Genomic DNA, 17590 nt, shown 5'->3' with positions numbered 1-17590 from the left:
ACAGACAAAATGATTTCGTCGAAGTCACCGACGGTAACGCTCTGAAACAGTGTTGAGGCCCGTTCCGTTATTTTGAGATCGTTCACGACACGTGCGCCACCCAGCCCACGTGCTTTCTGAGCTGGAAAGAGAGTCACGCTCTTTGCTTCTCATTCAGGTGTAAACTAGAGAGGAGAATCTGCTCAGTCAATGTGGCCGACTTCCACCTTCACCACGCCTCCACAACGGGTGACGTAAGGGCCTCTCTTTAGCTGTTCCCTTCCTCCATGGTCGTCTGCTACAGCGTCCGTCATTATGATGCCTTTTTCCGCGAGCCCCCTTTGGCCCCTATGGGCAGCCAACGGGTGTTGCGGGGCTGCATGCTGGGTTTGTTTGTCAAAACGTGTGCCACCTAAACAGCATCACATGAATACAAAGTTTCAGCCTCGGCCGCGTGCTAAACATAGATTTTATTCTCTAGTCTTTATTTTTAGAGCGATAATATAGCAGCTGGAGTTGATGCACTCGGAAAACTACCGTTTATGCCACCGCGTTACCACTTTAAGGTAGCGCATTTTTGGGCTAGCCGATATTAATTTGCAATGGGTTAAGATGCTGAAAACACGCACCTAATTGTTTTCATTTGTTTTGTGCCTTCCACAAACATGTAAAACAGTTTAGTAGGCCTGCCGACTGAAAACGAAATTGGCTCCGTATCTGCATGCTAATGTGCAGATGTCGTTGAAAGACGATAGTCTTGCGTGGGGAGAGAGTGAACAAAACCTTTATTTGATGTTCTGCGCAAAAAAGTCGGTCAATGTAATTCTGAAGGCGCTGCGTTAGAGTGCCTCGAGCGTGCAGAGAAAGCGAATGAGCGCATCAAGTTACGTCACAAGTGAGACATGAGCGCCATCTGGCAGTTTTTTCCTGAAAATAAAACTCGTGGCTCGGAGACGGGCGTCCGCGCACGTCTCAGAGGGGATAAGATGTAGAACGCAAGGTGACGAGTAGGTGCCACCACCGTCTCGTCTTAGCAAAGCGTTGAAAATGCTCGCGTTTTCGTGCAAGCGTTGCATGGTCAGCGCAGCGTTATAAGCGCAACGGTTCTTAAAATTACTTATGTATGTCTTTTGTAGTAAAAGACGCACAGGCAGAATATATACGTGTTGTTTTGGTGCCCCAGACATGTGCAATATTTGCTTTTTAATTGACAAATGCGCAAGCATGAATGCTAAACCTTGAGCAACATTGGCGGGCGCTGCGGGTGGGGTCGGGCATTTCAAGTACCCGGTGCGCGTAAGAGTGCACAAACAGACAAACGTGCATAGCGACCGACAGACAGACCAAACTTTTTGCGTCGAAGGTCCCCAAGAAAGACTATCGTCTTTAAATGAATACAAAAGTCATGTGCGTCGGGTAGGAGGCGCTCGCGCCGTTCGATGCATACGCTTTAGGCGAGGACACTTCTCCCTTTGCATGCAAGACGCATTCTACAGCAACATCGTGGTTCACAGAAAGTTGCATCTTTGGCCCACTAAAAACACAGCATACGTTGCTATAGCCACGATCACTGACTCTAAATATCAAAGTTGTGCTTCTTGCTTCAAAAATACAAAATTTAGAAACAGATGTCTCCTTCTGAGAAAATATAAATAGAGTGTATTATTTTTAGCATTCACTCGTAGGGCCTAGCTACCACATTATAAACATTGCATGCTACTCGTTGCTTTCAGTCTATGAAAAGGAAACAACATTTGTCGTCACCCCAAATGACATGACGTTGACTCCTTTGAAAAATAGCCAATGCTACCATTACTGAAACCAAGATAGCTTGTCCTGTCGATAAAAAGTTTTACAGCTGACGAGTCCAACGTTTATAAGCCACACAAAATAAAACACTTCACGTGCTTTGATCGTGATTTGGCCTTCAGAAGAGAATCACCCCTTACAATGCCATGATAGCTTTGCGACATGAAATTGTGTCAACCGTAAGCTGGCATAGTTACCCATAATATCATCGTTGAACTTGGCTTGACTCTCAGAGAAGACATTGACGGCGAAAGCATCCAGTGGAACATGAGTCCTCAGCAGCCATCCGCCACAGACATGCTCGTAGAAATCTTCGCAAGGGTCCACCATAGGCAAAACAGTGTCCGAGAATCGAGACACTGCGATAGGTACAGATGAGCTACACAACAAGGCACAAGTTTAGTAAAAAAAAAAAGCAAAATGGTGCTTTAGTATTGCATATGCAGCTGTTCAATCCTGAAATGATTGGTCGGCGCAAGCAAATTTGTAGTGATTTTCTTTAAGCCCAAAAGAAAGATAATGTACGAAGGCAGGGCATTATTACGTTAGTGCTAAGTGTGTTCAATGATGTACGAAGACAGGGCATTATCAAGTTAGTGTTAGGTACGTTGCACCATTTATAAGCCAAATTGAAATGATAGTTGTCGAATGAATTGCAGAATTCACTCACGCGCTGGTAGCCTTGCACTGACAAAGGTGTCACAGATGCGGATGGTTCTGTGTCCACTTTGTTGGACATTTGCAGAAATTGTACTGTATAGCGTACTCCATTCGCTTACCATAAAAATTTTTACGCTGATGCGCTTTTAGTGTAGGAAGATTTTAGACGCTGCCTTCATGTTCCACATGAAGTGAACATTTTCATTTACTCAGCGTGCCGTTTTACTATATACGCGAAGTAACGAAGCATAGGACTTTATTCTAGTATATGAAAACAAGTAATGTCTTATGTCTATTTCGCTCAATTTCACCTCAACTTCGTCTAATATATACCATATAATATATGTAGTATATATTGCACCATATCGCTGACAATATAAAGGTACAACATAAATGAGAGGGTGGCAAGTATCATAATTAGGGTAATAAAAGGTACAAGATGAAGGTTGTACAGGCCACCGAACCTACATGATCATTCAGTTGAACGCTTACATGAAGACGTAGAGTCGGCAAATAATAAAGGAAACAAATAATATGCAAATCTGATGGGCCAATTCAATGCTAAAGTGGGGAAGAAACGGGCCAGAGACCATTCAGAAGGAAATTATGGCGTCGGCCCTAGAATTGCCAGTGAGCAGTTAATAGCAGGGTTCACAGAACGTAATTATTTACGAATCTCGAATACCTACTTCAGAAGACAGGCTAACCGCAAGTGAACGTGGTGAAGTCCTATTGGCGAAACTGAGAATTACATAGACCTCACTCTCTGTGCTCACGCAGGCATTGTTCAGGATGCAGATGTAGTTAGAAAGATCTGATGCAGTGACCATAGAATGGTAAGAGGACGTATTTGCCTAGCAATAAAAAATTCCGCCTGCATCTTCCCACTGGAAGAACTCGAGTAGATGCGTCGCAGAGTGCTTAAAATATCGCGTGAACGTTGCGTAATTTGGTATGGTTTGGGAATGCCTAATTCTTATTTCGTTTTTATTGTTCTAATTTATCAAATGAAAGAGAATCGTTGCCTTCAACGAGTGTTGGAACGCTAAGGTGCGGCAGTGCCTACATATACGAGGCGTTGCGCCCTGCTCCCAACGGGGCTGAAAAAATTAGGCGCCCTCTTTTAACCATTACCACTACCACATATACGAGGTGGCCCGCGAACAGTTGTGCAGATCGGGCAGTTGGTTTTTACAAGCAGACGCTGCCTACGTCGGCCTTGCAAAGCAAGGGAAGGGGAGGGCATAGAGTTTCCTAAATATACGCTACAGGGAACTTTGGCGCTAGTGTCTATGGGAGCTCCAACACAAGGGGCTTCTACGAGCATGGGAATGGTGGATATTACACGGATTTGTCTAATCTTTGTACTTCCGGCTCCGTGTGTGTTCGTGTGGCTTGAACAGATACAGATAAGGCATATGTTTATACACAAGTAGCCAATTAAAGAGCTAGCGGTGGAAGGACAAGTACAGGAATTCACAGTTTTGCTTCAGAATCGATTCGAGGCTTTAAGTGAGGTAACTTACGATAGCGTTGACACTAGAGGGAAACTGGAAAACTATCTATGGTGACGAAAAAATTTATTAAGAGAGGGCAATCCATGCAAGCTTCAAAGACAACCAACGGTATAGAGCTAGCGGAACTTTCGTTAATCAATAGGCGCAAGGTAGCCGACATCAGAAGGCATAACATGGAGACAATTGAGCAGGCGAAAATTGGAAATATGCATTATCGTACAAGGAAGGCAATGACATAAAAAATATGGGTAAGATAAGGTAGGTGGTGTAGGAGTTTTACAGAGAGATGTACAGAAGCCGAAACAACTAAATAGACAAAAGAGAATCGGCAGAGCTTACGAAGTTGAATATTAGGCGTAAAGTATCTGATGTAAGAAGGTAGCGTGGAGAGAATTGAACATGCTCTGAAGAACGGAGGAAGCGTCAAAGCAGTGAAGAGTAACTTGGGATAGGCAAAAGCCACATGTATGCACTAAGGGACAAGAATTGATTGATTTGTGGGGTTTAACGTCCCAAAACCACGCTATGATTATGAGAGACGCCGTAGTGGAGGACTCCGGAAATTTCGACCACCTGGGGTTCTTTAACGTGCACCCAAATCTGAGCACACGGGCCTACAACATTTCCGCCTCCATCGGAAATGCAGAAGAGACAAGGAAGGCAAAGTAATTAGAGCACTGCCCGGGCCAATTTTACCGCCCCAAGCCGACCCGGCCCGAAACCTCATGCTCCGGCCTGTCCGAGCCCGGCCCGGTGTTTTTAAATACGGCCCGTACCCGGACCGGGCCCGGAAGGTTTGTTCCGGGCGTGACTCGGCCCAGCCCATGTCAGTGGATTATGCCTAGAACATAAGCTAGGCACTGTCCAATATTCAGTAACTGGGAGGATACTCGGCGCAAACAAGATATTTTCTAGTCTGTCTAGAGAACTTCTTTGAGTGTCATGAATTTAACTGGTATATTCTGTGTACTTTCAGGTACGTACGCCCGTAAAACTTGCGGGAAACTATCGCAGGACAACTAAACTATACTTAACCTGTATCATGTACCTAGTTCCAACAACATAATCTTGTTTGTTTGTTTGTTTTTTCATTTCAGAGAATGGCTACGAAATGTACTACAGCCATAAATTGGAAAAAAGAAAAAGCGGCAGACATTTATAGTTTGAGTCTACATAATTTGCCTGCAAGCTGGGTTTGTCGAGTAAATGTAACAAGTCCCCTGTAAACGTCATTTATTACGCCATGCAATTAAGAAAACTACATTAGATCATTCGGAGAGGACTCCCAGGAGGCGGAAACTCCCTATACCTCCCAAGTATTCACTCTCGGCAGTGGCACAGCCGCTATTACCACTGGCGGTTGCCGGGCAGCCTAATAGAAATAAATCACGAGTAGGAAATTTCTTTTATCACGTCACTGGTGAGGTCCCCGAATAGAGGGAAAGGGCGAAATATTGAGAGGAGTAGGACTGCCGCAGAAGCCCTACTTTCCCCCTGCAGATGCATGCGCAATGCACTGGTCCGCTCGCTGCTTGTCCAATGTGGCCATAAAGTTTTAATCTTGTTTTAAACTTTGTTCGTGTTTTCTGAAGAGGCTGAAGTTAAGCTAAGGATTCCTCAGTAAGATGAAATTCGTTCGGCACAAATAAAACTAACTTTTTATTGCATGTTTGTAAAAAAACGACGACAGTCGTGCGTGTGGAGAGAGTGAACAAAACATTTATTTGATGTTTTGAGCAAGAAAATCGGTGAATGGTATTCCGGAGGCGCTGCGTTAGAGTGCCTCGAGCGGGCAGCGGTGGCTCACGAGCGCATCAAGTCAGGTCACACGTGAGCCATGAGCGACATCAGGCAGTTTCTTTTGGAAAACAAAGCGCGTGGCCGTGCGCGCCCGTCGCAGAAGTGATAAGGTGTAGAACAAGAGGCGACGGGTAAGTGCCACCACCATCTCGCCTTAGCGAAGCGTTGGAAACACTTCCCGTTCCGTGCAAGCGTTACATGGTAAGCACAGCGTGATAAGCGCTACGGTCCTTAAAATTACTTATGTATGCGTTTTCTAGTAAGAGATGCCTATGAAGAATATATGTGTGTTGTTATGGTGTCCCAGACTTGCACAAAAAGTGACTTTTAATTGACAATTGCACAAGCATGAACGCTCAACCTTGAACAACATTGGCCGTCGCTGCGGCTGGGGTCGGCCGTTTCAAGTACCCGATGCCGTTAAGAGTGGGCAAACAGACAAATGTGCAGACAGACAGACCAAAAGTTTCGCGTTGAAGGTCCGCAAGAAAGACTATCATCTTTAAAACAGACATACTTAGTGTGAAAGTGTCTAACTATAAAAGCAGCATACGGACATAATGAGCAAACGTTGAACCCCGAATACCTGAACCAATGAGAAAACTACGTATCAACAATCACGAGTACGAAACGTCATGTTTGGCTAAATTCACGTTTGTTATGACGGTGTGCATAGTTTCTTTGCAACTGTGCAGCTTGCGAAACTGTGGGACGCAAGCATGTTCGTACTCTGCAGACACCTAGGAAAGATAAACTAAGCACGTGCAACCTGTATATATTATTTTTTACAGGAGTAAGCGCTTGTGTTTCCAGTTTCGATGCGTCTTACTTATCCGTTAATATCCGAAAAACAGCAGAAATTGGGGGAAGAAATCAAAAGGGATGCGAAATTCTTGAACTCTGGTTGCCACAGGGGCCATCGCTCGTTTATCCGGTAAAAGATGCCAATGCACCCGTGCCTATACACCCGCGCCCCCTGCTTCAAAGAGAAGAGCAGGAAATCATAATCATGGAATTGCTTATATGAAAATCTTACTTCCTCCGCTGGAGGCTTACACGTTTTTGAGCGCCATTAGTACACTTGCGCTGTGACATTTGAGAACGCGTATGAATTACTGTCGAATTACGGAAAGCACGGTGTCCGTAAATCAAGCCAATCAAATGTTCATCAATCAAGATGAACATTTCAGTTAAATCCTCGACATTTTTGGGTGATTGCCAAGGGCTAAATATTTGCAATTGCCTTGCTAGCACAAAAAAATGAGAACATTTTCATCGATTGGCGCACCTGTCATTAAAGTAACTTCGCATCTTGCAACTAAATTGCACCAACAACAGCTCCTGAGCTATTCATTACTCACGACTCACCTAGTGCACATGCGTAAAAAGGTTTGGCGAGCATGCGTATGTCTCTGCATGCTCGAAATTTCCCCCTATATTAAGCAGCTCCCACATATTATATACACTATTATACCATTAGCCGTGTACCGTTGCTGTTGCAGCAGTACTACCTAGCAAATCTTTCCTTATGGTATGCAAATAACAGCGAAAACATATATTACGTATTTCCTGAAAAAACGTGTAGCATACCGACGGAGCCTAATGCCAGACGTCGTGTATTTTACAATTTCAGTGCTTGATAATGCACTACAGCTGGTCTAAATAAGCCGAAGCCCTTAGCTATCTCATCTCACGTAACCTGTATCGCTTCGGGATGTTAAACCCCCAAAACAACTAAGCCAAGCAGCGTAGACCCGCCATTATATTGGCATACTAAGTGTTTCAAGAAACAGGTTCAATACCATTTTTCAATTGAAGAAAGGACGCATGTGCGTTCTACCTGCGGTACTCCCTTTACTTCGGCAGAATGCATCTTCAGATGTGTAAAAACAATAATTCCGACAGTAAATGGAGGAATTAAAACAAGTACCTTTTAGTCAGTCGAGATCGCTGGTCGAGTCAAATGGGCGAAATATTGTTCTTCCTACGAGTAGCCTACAGCGATTTCATTGAAATCTTTGGATAGGTGGTAAGTGGTAATCACCGCTGAGCGATGAAATCTGGCTAATTTAGCTGGCGCAACTGAAACCGACGCACCAAAGAGCGCATATGCCATTCACTTCGAAAACACCTTAAAAAAGTTAATTGTTTTAAATTTTATGAAGAGCGAATAGTTTATTTTCTCTAATTGCTGCCGTATTGTTTGTACACATCTCAATGCCTTATGCAGAAGTAAAGGAAACACCGCACGTAGAATGCAGATGCCCCCTTTTTGTAGCTTTAAACAAATATTGGACCCATTTCTTGAAACACGTATATGAGACCCGGGCCTAATGCGGGTCTGACTCAGGTCCAGGCGCGACCCGATCCCGAAGCTCATGGGCCTGAGCCCAGCGCAGGCCCGTGCAGTGCTCTACAGGTAACTACAAATGTGAATGGGATAGTTAGAATAGCGGAGGAGGTTCACAGAGATCTGTACAGTAGCCGGGACAACCACGACCTTAGTATAAGAACTAGCAGTATCCCAGATAGCATTGTACCAGTAATGATAAAACAAGTGAAAAAAGCCTTGGAAGTAATGCAAACAGGCAAAGCAGCTGGCGTGGACCAGCTAACATCAGATCTGCTGAAAGACGGAGGACAGATTGTGCTAGAAAAACTAGCCACCCTGTTTACGAAGTCTCTCCTCACGGAAAGAGTACCAGGAACTTTGAAGAATGCTAACATCATCTTAATACATAAGAAAGGAGGTGACAAGAACTAGAATAATACAGGCCGATCAGCTTGCTCTCCATCGTATAGAAGCTATTTACAAGGGTAATTGCAAACAGAGTTAAGGCAACCCTAGATTTCAATGAACCAAAGAAACGAGCTTGATTTCGTACAGGCTACTCACCAATCGACCGCATTCGTACTATCAATCAGTTATTATAAAAATGCTCAGAATACAACCAGCCGCTCTAAGTAGCCTTCATAGACTACGAGAAGGCGTTTCATTAAGTAAAAATATCAGCAGTCATTCAGACACTGCTAATTAGAGCGTCGACGAAGCATATATAAACATCCTGGAAGAAATATACAGGAACTGCCATCATAGTGATCCATAAGGGAAGCAACAACACACTAATCAAGAAGGGTGTACGGCAGGGGGATACAATCTTGCCAATGTTATTTATCGCGTGCTTACAGGAGGTTTTCAGGGGTCTAGAATGGGAAGAGTTAGGAATAAGATATAGGCGAGTACATTAGTAAGCTGCACTTGGCCGATGACATTGCATTGTTGAGTACCTCAGGAGACGAATCACAACTCATGATTACGGGGCTTGACAAGGAGGGCAGAAAGGTATGTCTTAAATTAATCTGCAGAAAACGAAAGTAATTCACAACAACCTTGGGAAAAAAACAGCACTTCAAAATAGGTATTAGTGCGCTTGAAGTTGTAAAAGACTACGTCTACTTAGGACAGGTGATAACTGTGGAGCCGAACCATGAGATTGAAGTAACTAGAAGAATAAGAACGGAGTTCAGCACATTTGGCAAGCACACTCATATCATGACTGGTAGATTGCCATTGCCGCTTAGCTATGGAGCAGGAACAATGAGAATTGCAAGGAGGGTTCAGCTAAAGTTGAGGATCACGCAGCGAGCGATGAAAAATAACCTAAAGAGACAAGAAGAGAGCGGAGTTGTTCACAAAACAAACTGGGTTGAAGGGTATCATAGTTGAAATCAAAAGAGCAAATGGACATGGGCCGGGTGGACGCGCAGGCACGATAACCACTGGCCATTAAGGGTAACTGACTGGATCCCCAGAGAAGGCAAGCGGGTTAGGGGCAGACAGAAAATTAGGTGGGCAGATGAGATTAGGAAGTTTGTGGGAATAAAGTGCCAGTAGCAAGCACAAGGCTGAATAGACTGGCGCAAAATGGGAGTGCCTTTTCTTCTGCAATGGACGTAGTCAGGCTAACGATGATGAGGATGAATGGCGTCTGTTACGTAGACGTTTGTCTGTTTTGAGCGTGAAGTTCGTCCATGGCTCACCGAGCGTTCTTGGCCATGGGACATTGACAGTATTTTGCTGATGATGATAATGATAGATTTTAATGGCGAAAGGGCAACTCAGGCCAAACACAGGGTCGTTGTACAGAATAACCATAAAAAAATGGATGATCACACGTACAGTGGGAATCGACGATATGCGATGCACGATTGAGGAAGGTTGATTTGATTGATTTGTGGGGTTTAACGTCCCAAACGATTGAGGAAGGTTGATATGTCACTTTAAAATCAGCGCAACATTACCAGGTCAAGGTACATTACGCCCTACATGGCTTCCATGTCATGATTTCCATGTTTGGACGTGTCATTTACCTTGGTCATCTATTCACGTCTTTAAATACCAAATTTGGTATACGTGGAGCTAGCGAAACGGCCACGAGCGCACTATGAGCGTAGCATGTATTAATATTCTACATGACACGCATGTCATGATTATCATGTTTGGCCATGTCATTTACATTCGTCGGCGATTCATGACACATATTACCAAATTTTGCATGTGTTGAAGTAGTGAAACGGTTGCGAGCACGCTATTAGCATAGTGTGTAATCTTTTTTTACGTCACACTCAAATCATGAATATCATGTTTGCCCATGTCATTTACCTTCACCGTCTACTCATGTCGTGTGATACCAAATTTGGTGTATGGGAAGCTAGCGAACCGGCTGCGAGCGGATCATGAGCGGGGTATGTTGTCACGTTCTTGCATGACACGCGCGTGATGATTATCATGTTTGCAACAGTCATATACGTTTGGCATCTATTGAAGTCATGTAACACAAAAATTGGTCTATGTGAAGCTAGCGAAATGAGGGAGAGCGCATCTTGAAAAGCCCAATATACTCCGACGTAACGTTGACGCGTGCGCACGCTGGGCGCAGCGACACTACGCTAGCGGAACGCAAACGCTCTTAAGTCTGACGCCAGGCGCGACCGGCGTTTCCGGCGTGACCAGCGTCCGTCGCCCTGCCCGGCGGCAACCGGCGCGAAATTTGACGTACTACATTTCGTGCCCACGACATTACTCCGACAGCACCGCGCCTGCCTCTCTCCGTGACGGAGGGACGCAAGGCGCTCTCAAACGCGCATGGATCAAAGCAACGCTGTGCGGCGCGCACCTGCGGGCATCAGGCAGGCAGATCGGCGCTTAGCACGGCATCGTCGGCGTGATGCGCGATACAAACGCAGGCGCGCACGCGCGCTGGGTCATGTCGAAGTGTATTGGTGCCTTGAGTGTGGCATGTAGTCATGTTCTTACGTGACAGCATCTCTTGATGATCATGTTTGCACCAGTCACAGACGCTCGAAGACTACTCGCGTGACGTAATACGAAATTTCGCATATACAAAGCTTGCAGACGGCCGCGAGCGCATGATGAGTGTTACATGTAGTCATGTTGTTACATGACACGCATGTCCTGATTTTCGTCCTAGGGTCTGCCGCTTGTGTTCGCTATGCAGTCATGTTACACGTTACTAGTTTTGCAACAAATCATGTAAACGAAACGCCGCAAGAGCAACAAGACCATGTATTGTAAATGATGACATTCATTGCCTACACTTCATGATATTATTCTTATGAATAATCGGTTAGGCTCGTCATACAGTCATATCATGCCATACCAATTTTCGTTTGGTACCATTATCAAAACGGCCGGGAGAGCTAAAAGTCATAGGCGGATAGATAGACAGACAGATAGATAGATAGATAGATAGATAGATAGATAGATAGATAGATAGATAGATAGATAGATAGATAGATAGATAGATAGATAGATAGATAGATAGATAGATAGATAGATAGATAAATAGATAGATAGATAGATAGATAGATAGATAGATAGATAGATAGATAGATAGATAGATAGATAGATAGATAGATAGATAGATAGATAGATAGATAGATAGATAGATAGATAGATAGATAGACAGATAGATAGATAGATAGATAGATAGATAGATAGATAGATAGATAGATAGATAGATAGATAGATAGATAGATAGATAGATAGATAGATAGATAGATAGATAGATAGATAGATAGATAGATAGATAGATAGATAGATAGCCTAGCCGCCTACGACTTTTAGCTCGCCTGGCCGTTTCGATATTGGTATCATTACCAAACTTATTATGGCATAACATGACAGTATGAACAACATACTTGACTAGAAATACCATGACAATTAGGACATGTATGTCATGATTTATATTTCTTGGTTCTGCAGGTCTAGCAGTGGTTTTGTTCACATGGCATGTTGCATAAGTTCTATGGTACGGCATGATTGCACGGCGAATACAAGCAACAAACCGTGTCATGTAACATCGTGTATACATGCCCCGCTCATTATGCGCTCACTGTCATTTTATTTAGGCGTCGCATATGTAAAATTTCGTATTACAGTACGTGAATGAATGACGAAAGTATGATGAAGGTATGTGGCTGCTGAAAACATAATAATCACGAGATGCGTGTCATGTAACAACATGACTACATGCCATGCTCATGATGCGCTGGAGGCCGTTTCGCTAGGTTCATTCATACCAAATTTGGTATTACGGGACGTGAATGGATCACGAAGGTATAATACTGGTGCAAACAAGATAAAAATGAAATGCCTGTCATGTAACAGCATGGTTACACGCTGCGCTCATGATGTGCTCGCGGCCATTTCGCTAGCTGCACATGTACCAAACTCGGGATTTCGCGACGCGAACGAGTGACATAGGTAAATGACACATCCAACCTTGATAATCACGACATGCGTGTCTTATAACGACATGACTGCATGCCACACTTACGATGCGCTTGCCGCCGTTTCGCTAGATTCACATATGCTAAATTTGGTATTACGTGACGCCAGTGGATGAAGAAGGTATGTGACTGGTGCAAACATGATAATCCTGAGATGCGTGTCATGTGAGAACACGAATACACGTCACAGTCAAGGCGCTAATACATTTCGACGTGACACGGTGCACGTGCTCGCCGGCGTTCATTTCGTCGCGTCACGCCTGCGTTGCCACGCCACGCGCCAGTACTGCCATATACTCGCAGATGCGTGCCGCGCTTCGTTGCTTTGACGCATGCGCGTTTCCCCGCGTGCAGCATCCTTCCGTCACGAAAAGCGGGAGACCACGGAGGAAGGAAAAGGTCAGGAGAGGCCCTGACGTCACTCGTTGTGAAGCCGCTATGAAGCGGGAAGTCGGCCATATTGAGTAGGCAAATTCTCCTCTCTTTTTTACATATGAATGCGAAGCAGAAGGCGTGACTCCCTCTCCGGCTCGGAAAGCACGTGGGCTGCGCAGCGCGTGTGTCGTGACGATCCGAAACTAATAGAACGGGGCTCATCACTCTGAGCCAGCAGGACACCTTCAGCGAAATCGCTTCGTCCGAGTAATAACAGGGAGTAACAGCTGGCCGACAACGAAGCAACTACGAGAGAACGCGCGCTAGATGCACTGACAACGGCGAGTGCTTTCACGTCATTATTTCAGCAACTGTACAGACAACACGATCGGTCGTGCGCCTTCTACGGTTGCATTCCGCCACGTGACTGACGCAGCGTCCTGCCACTGTGTCCGTGTTCCGCGTGAAACTCACCTGCGTCAGCATTCTGCGACCGTGGTGACTTTGAGCACGGTGCTAGTGACAGTTGAACGTGGTTGCTGTTACATTGAGATTACATGCAATGCTGGTGGAGAGTGTACCAAGCGGAACAGAAAATGTGTTTTAATACGCACATGCAAGTTGTTACTGTACACACACAACACGAAACTAGGTATGTGCACATGGTCCTCACGGCGTCTTGCTGGGCTCAACAGTGGCGTCCGTTGTCACAAGCAGGAGCACTGCTCAACCGTCACTGACCTGCAAGGCGTTCGTCGTCATTCAGTTTCGTCATGGTGCCCAACGCCATTTCGCTGAACACTAACTGCTTCATCCGCGTCATCCGCCGCACGACACATGGATATGCACTTGTTCTACGCACTGTTGAAACCCCGTGATGGACAAAGAGTTTGTAAACGTTGCCAAGAGTAATGTAACAGCCAGAAGAACACTGCGTAACCAATAACGCGGCGCAGAGCACAGATATTGTCCGCCACGGCTCAGCACGAGACCTGGGGAGGCACACATTCCGCTGCAGCTGCGGCCGCTCACTGCTAGACCAGCTTCACTGTGCAACACCTAACCATAGCAACGCCGCCATTGTGCCTAGTGAATATGGCCGCCATGATGTCATTTTCGCCACACTTTTTACGCCCTGCGCCGGCTGGGCATGCCCTCTCCCTACCTTTTCCCTTCCTCCGTGGCGGGAGACGCAATGTTGTCTGGATAACGCATCGGCGCTAAATGCAGCATGTCGCATTTCGCGCCGGTTGCCGTCGGGCCGCGCCGACGAACGCTGGTCGCCCCTGGCGTCAGACTGTAGAATGCTCGCGTTTTGCTAACGTAGCGTCGCTGTGCCTAGCGTGCGCGCGCGTATACGCTACTTTGGAGTAAATTGGGCCCTTAATGATGCGCTCGCGACCGTCTTGCCAGATCCAGATATACCGAATTTGGTGTTACGGGACGTCAATGGATGACCAAATATGTTACTGGTACAAACATGATAATCCTGACATACGCATCATGTAAGAACATGACAACATACCCCGCTGATTGCGTGCTCGCGGCCGTTTCGCTCGCTCCACATGTACTAAATTTGGTATCACGTGGCGTGAATAGATCACAAAAGCAAACGACGTATCCGAACATAGTAACCATGACACGAAAGTCATGTACCGCATCATTTACCTCCCCCTCGTAACGTTGTGCTGATTTTAAAGTGACATATCAACATTTTTCATTCATGCTTCGCATATGATCGATTGCCACTGTACGTGGGATCTGCCAATTTTTTTCACAGTCGCATATCTATCTTCCTGATGTTGGCTTTACTCTGTGCAATTTGTTTTTATTTGTCACGTTCTATTTCTCTTGCCTTTGCCTACGCATTCGGGTTGCGATGAGCGGCCTCAGTTGATGTCTACGTCTTCTGACGAGCGGAAAGCAGACGACTTCGCACGTCAGTCCACTGCCCCATTGCCAGCTACGTTTTTGTGTCCTGGAATCCATCATAACGCACTTTTAAGCATTGATTCTCAGGCTGGTATGATGCATTGTAGGAGAGTATTAGTAACTGGGTTCGGTGGACTACGTCTTCTTTCTTGGTGGACCCCTGCTGAAAGCACTTTCGTGTTAAAACAAAATATATATAGCATTCCAAAACTTTTTTTTGCATTTTAGAAGTAACGCTGATAATCAATTTGTTACAAAATGCTTCCTTAGTTTTCTCAAATCTTCTTGTACTACGTAGCTTGGGCGTCCCAAACACGCAGCCCGCCAATATCTCGCTAACAGCCCGCTCATGGTTTATCTATGCGATATTTCTTTCATTGTGAGAACGATTATGCTGGTACTCTCGACCTATTTATCTCGTCGCCGTTGCCGTCACCATCATGCTCTAGATATTTTTATGTATATAGAGATCCATATCAAAGGCACAAAACAAATAAATTAGAAGTATATTTCAAGGCACCCGCTAGAGATTCGAACTAGCTACACCTCACACCTCAGCGCACTGCTCACTCAAGCTCTGTATCTCACTCGTACAATAATATATACTCGAACAAATAATACTCGAACAAATAATATATATATATATATATATATATATATATATATATATATATATATATATATATATATATATATATATATATATATATATATATATATATATATATATGTATATATATATATATATATATATCACTGATTTACTGTCAATCGACCTGCGGTGGTCTAGCGGCTAAGGTACTCAGCTGCTCACTGGCAGGTCGCGGGATCGAATCCCGGCTGCGGTGCTTACATTTCCGATGGAGGTGGTGGAAATTTTGTAGGCCAGTGCGCTCAGATTTGGGTGCACGTTAAAGAACCCCAGGTGGTCGAAATTTCCGGAGCACTCCACTACGGCGTCTCTCGTGATCATATGGTAATTTTGGGATGGTAAACCTCAATATTAATAATATATATTGGTGAATGGACTTAAAAGAAAAAAATTAACTTTCTTGAACAAGGCTCGCATGTCTCGCTGCTAGTTACACAGCTGAAGAAAAAATTGGCATTATATCCATAGAGAGAACGATGGAGAGTGAGGCGAAGCATTCGTTCGTCCATTCGTTTTTGCTTCCGTTCGTCCATGCGTCCCTCTGGGGGACCGTCCATGCGTCCATCCGCCCGTCCCTGCGTGCGTCTGTTTGCGCGTCCGTCCCTGCGTTCGTCCATGTATCCGCCCCTGTGTCCGTTCATGCGTCCATCCATGCATCTGTCTGTGTGTCCGTTCGTCCATTTATTCAACACTCCAAGCACCACCAACTCGCATCTTTTCATCATATATTTCCCATATAGAAGCACCGCCATCCAGCGGACATACCAAGGACTAAATGAGAGGTGGCATAAACACACTTTTTTTACGCCTTGCGCCTCGGCTCTACTTCCCACCTTTAATGACCTCAAGTTCATGGTATATACTAGTTCACTGTGTTCAAGGCACTGCGGCCCAACGCTTGCTAAACCTTTCGAAAACCATGAAGGTTACGTCCAGTGAGTATACCATAGCAACCTTTTCCTGTCAGATAGTGCTCGATGTACATGCCAATGGCTGCTAATGGGAAATGAGAGACAAGAGAATCCGGCTTTTACTTTCTTATGGCGTGCGCTTCGTATCTACTTCTTACCTTTAACCGCCTCGCGTTCATTCATGATATATACTAGTTCATTGTATTCATGGCACTGCGGCTCAACGCTCGCTAAACCTTCCTAAAACTACGGATGTTACACACAGCGAGTATAATATAGCTACCCTTTCTTGTCAGATAGTGATCAATGTACATGCCAATGGCTGCTAATGGGGATTGCAGCGTGCGCGTAAACTGAAAGCCAATTGCTCCTGTCTCTCATTCCCCACTAACAGTCACTGGCATGTACATTGAGCACTATTTTTTATTGTTCAACAACGCAGAGAAAAATCTCACACCGGCACCACCTTGGAGGTCAAAATGTTATACGTGTTGCACAGTACAACGGCTACGAGGGATGAACGGGTGCCGCTATAAGGAGCTTTGCCCCTAAAATAAGACAGCTTGATCAAACCTTTCAATATTATAATTTTATATTGACCGCTGTTTTCATAGGTGATCTCCCGTGATAGGTGGAAGCCATATATGAAAAAACAAGCAAGCAACCAAGCTTCTGCCACAGTGCGGCTGCTTCCGGCGTCCATTCCATCGGCATTGCTTGGCAAAATTTGAGGCGGAAGTTTTGGTGAAGTGTATTGAAACTGCACTTTTCGCTACCATGACCGTTATTGTCGGCGTCGACTGACACTAAAAAAAGAAATGCAGGAGAAGCACCGGCAAAATAACTTTATGTATTTCTGCTTTTGTGAAGCCTCCGCGTGTTGTAGAACACCTACGGACCAGCTCCAACGGACTGCTAGTCGCGCTGAAGTAAGGCGGGATCGCATACGCGCACAGACACAGGAAGAATTCGCTGTTGTACATGCGAGAAAGGTACAGCCCAGTGCACCTTCGACCGTGCTCACTACATTTCATAGATTTCCTGAATCTCCTAGCCTTACTTTGCATAACAGTTCAATTTGTTGCTATCGCATTCATTGCGTTGATCTTAAAAGGCAGTGGCGAAACTGTGCTGTAATTTTA

At 45.0% G+C, this 17590-nt stretch overlaps 1 protein-coding gene across 1 annotated transcript in view; it reads right to left on the bottom strand.

The window, feature by feature from the left end:
• LOC119159839 (endothelin-converting enzyme 2-like) overlaps positions 1-17590 on the bottom strand; it is a 78248-nt gene that overhangs the window by 23335 nt on the left and 37323 nt on the right. The window contains exon 3 of the mRNA XM_075890898.1: positions 1986-2147. Coding sequence (XP_075747013.1) covers positions 1986-2147 — 162 coding nt within the window. The remainder of the gene's footprint in view (positions 1-1985; positions 2148-17590) is intronic.

Source organism: Rhipicephalus microplus, chromosome 3 (genome assembly GCF_043290135.1).
Source record: "Rhipicephalus microplus isolate Deutch F79 chromosome 3, USDA_Rmic, whole genome shotgun sequence".
NCBI classification, from domain to species: domain Eukaryota; kingdom Metazoa; phylum Arthropoda; class Arachnida; order Ixodida; family Ixodidae; genus Rhipicephalus; species Rhipicephalus microplus.
The sequence above is the reverse complement of the archived record's forward strand: the minus strand, read 5'-3'. Positions and strand labels throughout refer to the sequence as shown.